Source organism: Perognathus longimembris, chromosome 13 (genome assembly GCF_023159225.1).
Source record: "Perognathus longimembris pacificus isolate PPM17 chromosome 13, ASM2315922v1, whole genome shotgun sequence".
NCBI lineage: Eukaryota > Metazoa > Chordata > Mammalia > Rodentia > Heteromyidae > Perognathus > Perognathus longimembris.
The window spans coordinates 51107656-51120577 of record NC_063173.1 but is presented as its reverse complement, the minus strand read 5'-3'; the positions used below and the strand labels follow the sequence as shown (position 1 = coordinate 51120577).

Genomic DNA, 12922 nt, shown 5'->3' with positions numbered 1-12922 from the left:
GGAAATGGAGAAAATGGCAGAGAATATCAAGATTAATACTGGCATGGCAGAGTACAGAAACCTTAAGAGCAACTAAAATTTACCAGGGCTGAGTTCATAGATGGAAAGAATGAGGAAGAAATCTCTACTAGTGGAAATTACGAATATAATTAAATATAATAAAAAAGTCACATACTTTACATTTATATGCTCCATGAATCTGCATTCATCTTGTGCCCAATGTCACTGTTTCCATGGATAAAGAAAGGATAACCCATTGATACAAGCAAAGCAGCAAAACTCTTGAAAAATGAAATATTTCCTTGACCTGTCATGGTAATAGGGAAAATGCTAAGTTTACAGTATTAATTTATTCTATGCTTAGAATAGACATAAACTTTTGAATTTATTTTATTGCTAGTGCCTTCTTGCCTGTAATCTTGTAAATAACATTACGTTATACATGCATGTGTGTGTGTTTGTGTATGTGAATGCTTGTATTCCTTTGGATATTGCATGAAAATAGTAAGGAAATGCATTACTACTATATTTGTCTTAATAAAGCAAATATAGATGGTCACTCCTATATCTACAATGCATCTTGTATCAGAATTGTAAATATGTTAAAAATTATATTTATGGTACACAGTCTATTAAATGCCAGCAAACAAACATATTTGAAACTGTTTTTGACAGTAACTCAACTGAATATAGTTATTTTAGGCAGGAATTCATATAACATATAGAAGTATATTGCTAAAATTGTGAAACAAATGTAAGTAGTTTATGACTTTTATATATGCTTCATATTATAATAATTTAATAATGAAAACTATTTTTTCCTAAGTCATAAGGAATCTAAAACAATGTTAATTCAATTAACAGCTATTTATAATGTAGTAACTTGTTGGTAGCATTTATACCAACAAAAAAGTAGAAGAAAAATATTTTAAATTGCAAAAGTAAAAATAAATGAAAGTAAAGTAAAACCATATTCACAAAACAGATGAGATTTTTTTTGTCCATTGTGGGGCTTGAACTCTAGTACTAGGTGCTGTCCCTGACTTCTTCAACTCAAGGCTAGTGATATACCACTTGAGCCACAGTGCCAGTTTTCTAGTGGTTAATTGGAGATAAGAATTTCACCAAGTTTCCTAGATCGTCTGGCATTGAACCATGGTCTCAGCATCAGATCTCAGCATCCTGAATAGCTAAGTTTATAGGTATGAGCCTTTGGCACCAGACTTCTGATTAAAATACTAAGAGCCCATGAATACAGGAAATTAGTAAGTCAAGAATATGAGTAATAATAAATGCTTGCTATATATTAATCTTAATTTCAAACAAAAATATTTAGCAATAATAGCAAACATAAATATTAGGTAAGACACCTATCAACATGAGTAAAGATTGTTTTATATTGCAACAGTACAGAATAAGGAAAAATTTGGAATACAATATGAAAGTAACACAATATACTATGTATTCAAATATTTAATAAATGGGTTTTGAATTTGGAAAAGTATTAAATGAGTGCTGAAATACACAGCTTATAGTTTGTTTTATTTTGTTCATTGTATTTTAAATTTTTCTGGCTATGCTGGGGTTTCATTACCAGGTCTCTATTTTCTAGGTTATTGTTTATTATTAAACAGAAGCAGAAAGTATTTAGTTAAAGGCAAATTCAGTTCTACAGAAAAATATTAATAAAATTTCTGTTAAAATTTAAAAATTATATTGGGCAATTAGAACAATTTAATGAGTGTTATAAAATAAAAATATTAAAAGTATACAGCTACAATGTCAAGAAATCCCATTAATATTGGAGAAAATTACAATCATAATTACAGAGTACTCAGATAACAACTTTGAAAGTGAAGAAATTTTTAGTGCTCCACCTCATCAAATTTCAGGAGATGTCACAAAATCTAAATACATTATTAAGTATTTACAGCTACCATCTATTTAAAAACTCTAATAATGAGTAAGTCAAGTCTTCAATTCAAAAATTTATTCTTGGGCTGGGGATATGGCCTAGTGGCAAGAGCGCTTGCCTCGTATACTTGAAGCCCTGGGTTCGATTCCCCAGCACCACATATACAGAAAACAGCCAGAAGTGGCGCTGTGGCTCAAGTGGTAGAGTGCTAGACTTGAGCAACAAAAAGCCAGGGACAGTGCTCAGGCCCTGAGTCCAAGGCCCAGGACTGGCAAAAAAAAAAAAAAAAAAAAATATATATATATATCTTAAAGAAAATTCAGGCCTGATGGACACTAGTCAATGTAGCAGAGCTTTTCCCAGATCAACAAGACCTGTCCCAGAATCCATGGTCTTCAGCTGGTTCGTAGGTGCCACATGAGAGAATTCATGCATGTCCATTTTCAAATTGAGAAATTTATAATGTCTAAGCCAAGAGCATCACAAAGCTTGAAACTGACTGCATTACAGGAACATATTCCTCTCACAGCTTTCACTGAAAAGAACATCATATATATAACAGCAGCAATAGTGTGTAACAGGAAATGACACAAATTTCATTTAAGTATTTTATATGTATACACACAGACAGAGATGTTCATTAAGAAGAATGCACAAAAGAGTACAGTATTTCTCTTCAATAAATTAGAAGAGTATCTTCAAAATTACCTTTCATATTAGCATGCCATTTTTTTTTCAACATATACATAAAGAGTTTATTAACAAATTTTAGGAAAACCTGATATTCACTCCTGCCATATCTGAATGGCAGAGTCTAAGTAAAAATTATTAAGTTTTAAAAGGCAGTGGGCAATCTTGGGAAAGAGTTGTACATTACAATATTGAAGAAATATTTCTAGCAAAGAATGATAAAGTCAAAATATTATAACCCAAATGTTTATGGTCTTTGATCTGACTACATGTACCACAAATTAGAATTAACCTTTTGCTAACGTGGAAATTGGGGCTTAAAATTAGAGTGACTACTTATGAATTATACAGGTTAAACAATATTTTGCACTATGAAAATGATTAGTTGACTGCTATCATTAAACATACAAATAACTCCTTGAAAAAGATTTATGTTAAAATTAAATGTTAAAATTATACAATATTTTCAAGCATATTTTTAAGGGTTAGGGGCAAATTTGGTGCTGTGTATATTAGCTACTTAAAAAATATGTCACTTAGGACTTAAAATTCCAATATGAACTTCTAATAATGAAATTGTGGAAACATCCATTTGCTAAAGAGAAATAAAGAGCAGCAGACTACAAACACATGCATGATTGAAGTTTTTTTTTTTTTCTGAGAAAGCAGAAAAGATCAATTTCAACACATCATATCACTATCATTTTAGTTGCCTGGGCCCCCTTTCTTCTGCAGAACTCTAATGAAAGCATTTTTTTACTTCCTTGTTCCTAAGACTATAAATATGTGGGTTCAGCATGGGAATCGCAATCGTGTAAAACACAGGAGCCACTTGATCCTTTCCCAGGGAGTAGGACTTCTTGGGTTCTAAATAAGTAAAGATTGTCCTACTATAGAAAACAGTGAATCCAGCAGATGGGAGGCACAGGTGGAGAAGGCTTTCTGCTTTGCTGAGGTGGACTCAATTTTCAGAATAGTAGAGAGAATGGACACATAGGACCAGAACATTGTAATAAGGGACAGGAAGAGGGCAGAACCAGCACAAATGTATATTACAATTTCAGTGGCATATGTATCATGGAAGGACAGAGCTAAAATTGGTAATGCATCACAGAAAAAGTGTAGAATGGCATTGGAGTTACAGAAAGGCAACCTGTCTATAGAGAGCACGGTGAAAGAACAATCCACAAAGCCAGCCATGTAAGTGCCAGCAACAAGGGTACAGCAGAGTCTTGAAGACATTATAACAGGATACTGTAGAGGATTGCAGATAGCCACATAGTGATCAGAGGCCATGGCAGAAAGGAGAAAAAATTTAGCACTACCTAATAAGACCAAAAGGTACATCTGTGTGAAGCAGCCCAGGAATGAAATACACTTGGTGGAAGTCAATAAGTTCGCTAAGGTTTTAGGTGTGTTGTACTTGAATAACTGATGTCAACGAATGAGAGGTGAGTGAGGAAAAAATACATAGGGGTGTGAAGCTGGAGATCTAGGCGAATTATCATGATCATGCCTAGTTTTCCCAACACAGTGATTAGGTAAAACAGGAGAAACAGCACAGAGAGGGCCACCTGCATCTCTCCAGGGTCAGTCAGTCCTATAAGGATGAAGTTGGGAACCTCTGTGTTATTCCAGGTTTCCATAGAGTATCGATGCACACTGTTGAGAAATTAGAAATCATGCTTAGTTCAAATGAGTTCAACTTCACATTTGTTATGGCCTAACTACACGTTCCTATGTCTTTATACGTAGCCTCGGTCATCTCAACATTAATAATACATTTACTGGAAATAAAAATCATCAATAATGTTAAATTTAGTTATAAAATTAACATTCACTCATGAAAAACTATATCTTCTTTATAATTGAAGAAATGATCAGGTGCAAAATGCTGTTTTATTAACATATTAAATCAACATGAGATGTTATGCCAGTTCCTCCTCAGGTTAATAAACTTTACATAAAAATTAGGTTGAAGAATATTATATAACTTATCTGAAGGCAGTGCCATTATATGTAGATTGATTTACTCACATTTCTATGACTCAAAGCAGAGTTCATATTTCTATGCTCTCATATAATAATTACATAATTCAAGATGACAAAAGGTTAGATACCTAATAATTAGACAGAGAAAACAACTTTAAAAATTATTTGCTTTTCCTTTAATCATATCAATTAACAGTACTTACAAATAAATTTTACATTTAGTGCATTTCTGAAGGATCTTTCAGAGTTACAGATTATAGAATATCATTAATGCTCAATAATATTTTCTCACATAATAAAATGACAAGAAAATTGTACCTATAATTAAAATTTAACTACATTGGTCATAGTTGCTGGATTTTTCAACTTAAAATTTTAGTGGCGGTAAGTCCTGATGTCAATTAGAACAGAGTATACATATTCTACCTTAACAATATTCCATTTTATGTAATAATGAATTTCTAAGGCTTCTTTTCTCCAGATAATTGAATTGAGATTTCTTAAATAAAATTATTATGAATCTAGATTAACCCAATTCAAAGAAAATTCAAAAACCCACAGGAAGTGAGTAATTGCATCACTATATAAGACAGAATTAAAGGATGTTTAGGGATATCCTGTTTTTAACATTTTTATTCTTATGAATTCTTTATATTAAGGGATTTAATTTCACACATCCTGTATTTATTCAATGTGAAATACTTACTGTGAACCAAAGTTGGTGAAACAAAAATCTTCGTTCAATGCAAGAAAGGATTGTCAACTCTCAGTTTTTCTTATAAATAAATTGTAATATCCACACAAGGAACTAAATATTACTCTAATGATGCATATATTTTCTTTTCTGTAGTTAATGTTAAATTTGTGTACACTCATTATTCCTATTTGGAGGCAACTTAAATCACCCTAGAAATTTTGGTCAGATTGCTCCAGTGAAATGTTAACCCAGAAGAAATTTCTCTAAAGAATGTAGAGGAGCTGCTGTAAATATAGGCAGAGCATGATGTGCTCTCAGCCTAAATACACGGCACCTCATGTAATGTTTTTGAGCATCATGCAACATGCCATCATCCTCTGTGACCAATTTCCCAGGAAAATTACTTGGCACAGAGTCAAGGACAAATTTTCAAGGGCTAAATGAAGATGGTTTTGGCTTATTCACATAGAAACTCCAAAATAAAGAGTAATCTTTAAAAAAAGAAGTATTGGATATAAATAATTAAACAGCTCTCTAGACATTCACCTATTCAGAACAAAGGAGGATATGCTTAGGAGAGGATCCAAGGGCTCAATAACTAGGTGCATGTAGTCATATAAAATGATGCTTATCAAAATGAACTCCAAGAAATGGAAGTAAGAGGTTTTGTTTTGTTTTGTTTTTTACTGTTTGAGGTTGTTTTCCTTCTGTCACTGTTTTGATTTCTGTACCTCTTGTCTTGTATATAAGTTTACCTGGTTTAGGGCAGGGAAAGGGAAACACCGAATTGGTTTGACAAAGAGAGAACCAATTCAGCAGTGATACTCACTAGTCACTATTTTGGAAATGAACTATGCAACTTGGAGTGCAAGGGGAGTTAGGAAGTGAAACACTGGAAGAAAATCAGGGTAAGGGTGACACTGTTCAAAAATAAACTCATTACCTGGATCACATAACTGTAGACTCTCTGTTCCTCACCTTGTGAATCTTTTATTAAGTCTTTTAAAAATTGATCATTTTGCGTATGTAGAAAAGAGGTATAGGAAAGAGTGTTTATTCAGAATTTCAGGAGATATTATTGATGTGAATAAGAAGATAGATGATAAACAAATAGAAGGATAGATAGATGCATAGCTATAAACATAAATACATAGAATAGTATGTATGCATGCAGTATACATATGCACATATGTACACACATATATGTATAATTAATTAGTAGAAAATAATTATGTTATTTATTTCAGAAGAGCTACCATTAATTAAAAACATAGCTTCAAATATCAGCAAGGATATGGTACAAAATATAGATATATGTATTGTTGATGGAAATGTAATTTCATTCAAAACCTTTGGAAATCAGTATAGAGTTCATGAAAATAACAAAAAAAATAACAAAACAACCATATTATTACCTATGTATTCCTGGGTGTATAAACAAATTAATGAAAGTCAGTATACAAAATTTGCATATCTGTGCTGATCATGCTGCTATTCACAATAGTCAAGTGGAGCATACATCCTCGCAGCCCCTCAGCAGTTGAATTCCTAAAGAAAATGTGGTGTATAAAAATGATAAATTTTTCATTTGATTTAAGGAACAAAGTTCTCTCATTCACTGAACAATAAATGGAACTGGGTCTTTACATGCTAATTCATACACTCCAATTGGTTTTTAAAACAATTTTTGGATTTATTCTTTCCAAAACAGATTCTACATTAAAAAAAGTGAATATGGGAAGGGTGTGATTTAGGAAGAAGAAGAATAGCAGTGGGAGGAGAGCTAGAATGAGGGTAAGGAGTGGTGATATAAAACCACATAAGATAAAAACATGTGATATGCCCCTACTTGTGTGAAACTATGATAAGGAAAATCATTAATATGTAACCTCAAGAGACTTAAAAAATTGAATATAAACATTACTAAATAATTATCATAATTCTTTAAAAGAACATCAAACTACTTAGGCAATCCCAATAGTTCTGTGTGTATTTAATAAATTTAAATGAATATTGTGAATTAAAATATCTGAAATAAAAATAAAAACACCAGCTTTCCATCATTTAGGAGTGTGAATAGACCATGTAAGGTTTGAATACTGTTTCACCATGTAGAAGAAGACAACAGAGGATTCTGAAAAATCAGTAACATGAGAAATTAGTTTCTAGAATACTGTATATTCAATGACCAAATATTCAAAGGAAGAATTAAGAGAAATGATTGATAAATTCCAGTGGCTATTCCATAATAGTAACTTACCTCTTGAGCCACTGAATTTCTGAATCACAGCAAGAAATTTACTGTTGTAAGTAATACAATTTCACTTATGGGATTATTAATCATATAAATCATTCTTTTTTTAAGAACAGATGTCTATGGCTTAAAAAGAACCCATACATTAAAATTTAGCCACTAACTCCATAATCATGCTATTCTGCATCAACAACCCTAAATAACATTTGACAACATACATTTGCCATTTATTTTTGTTCTGGAAGTGATCCAATTTAGGAGGGTAATATCAGGGGGAAAATATCCAGTAAGTGTAGGGTGATGAGTGTTGAAGGCTACAGGGTCCAAGTGTCTGTATTCAGATGTGTTTGTTTTGTAACTACTAAGTGTGAACTTTATGAATTTGTTCATGACTGAGTTGTTAACTTAGTGATTCAACTTCATCATCTATAAAATGCCCCCTATAGACTCTTACTGAAGTCTATCTCAGTGTTGTTACGAGAGTATGTGCTTATAGCTATATAACCATGTATAAAAGCAGTCAAAACCCAAGTCTTGTGAGAACTCTGTCAATTATCAGATGGTGGTAATTGCATCATTTACCTAGATGCATGAGGAAAAAAGATGTTGACACATGCAATTTTAAAAGTTGTGTAGAGTGGTGGACTTATAAAGAAAGGAATAGAATCTGGGGGGAAATGAGCGCCATTATTTGTATGAAGTCTTGAGAAATGGAGAAAATGGCAGAGAATATCAAGATTAACATTGCTATGGCAACTAAAATTTACCATGGCTGAGTTCATATCTGGAAAGAATGAGAAAGATATTTTCTACTAGTGGAAATTATAGAGGGTTGGGTTGTCTTAACTATAAGAAAAAAGTTACATACTTTACATTTATATGCTCTGTGAATCCCTATTCATCTTGAGGCCAGTATCACTGCTTCCATGGATAAAAAGGATAACCCATCAATACAAGCAAAGCAGCATAGCTATTCAAAAATGAAATGATATTTCCTTGACCTGTCATGGTAATAGGGAAGATGTTAAGTTTACAGTCTTAATTTATTTTAGGCTTAGTATGAACATAGATTTTTGTTTGAATTTATTTTATTGCTAGAGCCTTTTTGCCTGTAATCTTGTGAATAAAATTATGTTATAAATGAATGAGTTATGAATGTTTGTTCATGTGAATGTCTGTATTCCTTTGGATATTACCTGAATATAGTGAGTGTTAAGTAAGTGTATTATTATAATTTTTGTGTTAAATAAAGAAAACATAGATGGATACTCCTATATCTACAATGCATCTTACATATGTATTGTAGAACATGTTAAAATTATGTTTATGTTACACAGCCTATTAAATACACCAAAAAGATATTTAAAACTCAACTGTATATAGGTACTTTAGGCAAGAATTCACGTGACATGCAGAAGTATACCGCCAAAACTACAAAACAAATGTAAGTAGTATATAACGTTTACATTTGCTACACATTATAATAATTTGACAGTTAAAATACAATTATTTTGTCCTAAAACATAAGGATTCAAAAGTAATCTTAATTCAATTAAACTTTAAGCATTTTCCCAATTTAACAGCTGTCTATAATGCCATAACTTATGGGTAACATTTATACCAACAAACGTACAGAAGAAAAATATTTTAAATTAAAAAAATTAAATGAAAGTAAAGTAAAACCATATTCAAAAAATTGACAAGAATTTTATTTTATTTTATTTTGGCAATTGTGGGCTTGAACTCTGGGACTAGGCGCTGTCCCTGAACTCTTCAGCTCACGGCTAGTGGTCTACCACTTAAACCACAGCAACACTTATCATTTTCTAGTGGTTAATTGTAGATAAGTGTCTCTAGGACTTTCCTAGCTGGACTGGCTTTGAACCATGATCCTCAGATCTGATCCTCCTGAGTAGCTAAGATTACAATTGTGAGCCATTGGCGCCAGCTTCTGATGAGAATTATTAAGAGCCCATAAATACAGAAAATTAAGTCAGGCATTTCAGTATTAGTAAGTCAAGCATATGAGTAATAATAAATGCTTTCTACATATTAATCTTAATGTCAGACAAAAGTATTTAGGAATGCCAGCAAACAGGTAATATACCTATCAGCATGAATAAAATTGTTTTATACTGCATTAGTACAGGATAAGGAATAATTTTGAAATACAATATGAATGTAAGAGAATATGGTATATATATTAAAATATTTAAGACGTGAGTTTTGAAAAAGAAAATATTAAATGAGTTCTGAAATTCTCATGTTCTAGTTTGTTTTATTTTATCCATTTAGTTTGTAAATTTTTTTTTTGGCTGTGCTTTGGTTTGATTATCAGGTCAGTAATTAGGTTTTTGTTCCTTATTAAATAGAAGCAGAAAATATTTAGGTAAAAGTCAAAAACAGTTCTACAGAAAAATATCCTTAATAAAATTTCTGTTTAATTTTGTTAAATTAAAACAGTTTAATAAGTGTTATAAAATGAAAAACATTAAAAATAGAAATTACAGCTACAATTTCAAGAAATACCGTTAATATTGGAGAGGATTATAATCATAATTACAGGATATTCAGATAGTAATTCTGAAAGTGCAGAAAATTGTAGTGCTCCACCTGAACAAATTTCAGAGGATGTCACAAAATCTAAATTCATTATCAAGTATTTACATCCTAACAGTTCTCTATTTAAAGACTCTAATGATGAGTGAGTCAAGTCTTGAATTCAAAACTTCATTCATAAAGAAGATTCCACACCTGATGGACACAATTCCATGTAACAGAGCTCTTCCCAGATCAGCATAACCTGTCCCAGGAAGCCATGCTTCAGCTGTTTAGCTGGAACCACATGAGAGAATTCATGCATGTCGATTTTCAAATTGAGAAATTCATAAAAGACTAAGCCCAGAGCATCACAAAACTTGAAATTGGCTGCCTTATAGGAACACATTCATCTCACAGCTTTCACTGAGAAGAACAGTAGCACAAGTGTGCAACTGGAAATGACACAAATTGCATGTATTTTATATGTATACACAGAGTCACAAATATTCATTAAGAATACACAAAAGAGTATAGGATTTCTCTTCAATCAAATAGAAGAGTATCTTCAAAATTGCCTTTAATGTTAGCACATGTCATTTTCTTTCAACATTATAGACATAAAGAGTTTACTTTAAAAAATTTAAGAAATTCTGATAAATTTCACTTCTGCCAGATCCAAATGCCTGAGTTGAAGTAAATTAAATGAATTTTTGAAAAGCAGTGGACATTTTGTGAAAGAGTATGTACATTACAATATTGTAGAATTATGTCTAACAAAGAATGATAAAGACAAACAAAATTATCTCAAATATATTTTGTTTTTCATATGACAACATGTACCATAATTAAGATTTATCTTTTGCAAATGAGAACACTGGGGTCTAAAATTCCAGTGGCTTTTCAGAGTTATACAGGTAAACGTTATTTTGTACTACAAGGACAATGATTATTAAATTGTTATCATTAAACATACAAATAACTCCTTGTTAAAATATTTACATTTAAATTAAATGTTGAAATTACAGAATATTTTCTACAGTATTTTTAAGGATTAGGAATGAATTTGGTGCTTGGTATATTAGGTACTTTAAAAAATATGTCATTTAGGACTTACAAATCCAATGAACTTCTAATAATGAATTTCTTCAATTATCCATTCGTTAAAGGGAAACAAAGGGCAGCAGACTGGAAACACAGGAATGCTTGAACTCTTCTTTTTCTGAGAGAGCGAAATTTCAACACATCATACCACTATCATTTTGTTTGCCTGGAGCTTGCACTCTTATGCATAACTCGAAAGAAAGCATTTTTCACTTCCTTGTTCCTAAGACTATAAATAAGTGGGTTCAGCATGGGGATCACAATGGTGTAAAACACAGAGGCCACTTGATCCTTTCCCAGAGAGTAGGACTTCTTGGGTTTTAGATAGGTAAAAATCATAGTGCCATAAAAGACAGTGACTCCCAGCAGATGGGAGGCACAGGTGGAGAAGGCTTTCTGCTTTCCTGAAGTAGACTTAATTTTCATAATTGTGGACAGAATAGATGTGTAGGACATAGCTATAGTGATAAGAGACATCATTAGAGTAGAACCAGCAAGAACAAATACCATGAGTTCAATTCCAGAGGTGTCAGTGCAGGACAAAGCTAACATTGGAGTTATGTCACAGAAAAAGTGATGGATGATATTGGAGTTGCAGAAAGTCAATCTACTCATGCAAATGACATTGACAGAGGAATCTAAAATGCCAGTCATATATGACCCAGCAAGAAGAGTCCAACAGAGTCTTGAGGACATTATTACAGGATATTGCAGAGGATTGCAGATAGCCACATAGCGATCATAGCCCATGGCAGAGAGGAGAAAAATTTCAGCACCAGCAAACAGAACAAAAAAGTAGAGCTGGGTGAAGCAGCCCAAAAAGGAAATGTTCTTGGTGGATGTCAGTAAGTTCTCTAGGGTTTTAGGTGTGATGACACTTGAGTAACTGAGGTCAATGAATGAGAGGTGAGTGAGGAAAAAATACATAGGAGTGTGAAGCTGCAGATCCAGGTGGATTAACATGATCATGCCAAGGTTTCCCAGCACAGTGATCAGGTAAATCAGGAGAAACAGTGTAGACAGGGCCACCTGGATCTCTCTAGAATCTGTCAACCCCATAAGAAGGAAGTCGTGATCATTTGTGTTATTCCAAGTTCTCATCCTGTGCTGATAATTGAAAAATTAAAGGTGATAATTAGCCTAAATTACTTAGAAATTATTGCTTACATGAATGCCCAATATCTCTATAAATAAAATAGATCAAGTATAATTTAATGGTGTATTGACCCAAATGCAAAAAATTATCAACAAGAGTAATTTTATCTGTAAAGTGACATTTATTTAACAAAAGATGGTTTTGTTCATAATTAGAACAGACTTGATTAAACAGTTTTAGTAACATTAGTCTACAGAATATGATATTATAGGTAGTACTATTTTCCAAGAACTTTTAGTTAAGAACAACAGCATAATGTGTTTATCTTACTTATTTAAATTCAGTGCCAGTATATATACACATATTTATGGTACTTTTATATAACAAACAAGATGGCAATACTGTGCACTTGGGTGCCTATATAATTATTTTATTTCAGCAAGTCAAAATTATATATATATATAATGAGTATAGATAAAAACAACGTAGGATTTACTTTGTGTTAACTATTCCACTTAAGACCTTTTAAACAGATTGATCTTTTATTGGACTTTTGTAGGTAGAAATAGACCATTATAGACTATTAATCTTATTTTGCTTCTATGTGAATTTTCCCCCAAGAAGAATCCATAAGTA

General features: G+C 32.1%; 1 protein-coding gene and 1 pseudogene across 1 annotated transcript; both read right to left on the bottom strand.

The window, feature by feature from the left end:
- Window positions 1–3310: 3310 nt before the first annotated feature.
- Window positions 3311–4251, bottom strand: LOC125362541 (annotated as a pseudogene).
- A 7092-nt stretch (window positions 4252–11343) lies between these two features.
- Window positions 11344–12291, bottom strand: LOC125362540 (olfactory receptor 8H1-like). Its single transcript, XM_048361362.1, has one exon. It carries the CDS (start codon window positions 12289–12291, stop codon window positions 11344–11346), a length of 948 nt encoding a protein of 315 aa, XP_048217319.1.
- Window positions 12292–12922: the final 631 nt, after the last annotated feature.

Coding starts and splice junctions, on each gene's coding strand:
- LOC125362540 (XM_048361362.1), bottom strand. CDS start 12,291: ATGAGAACTTGGAATAACACAAATGATCACGACTTCCTTCTTATGGGG.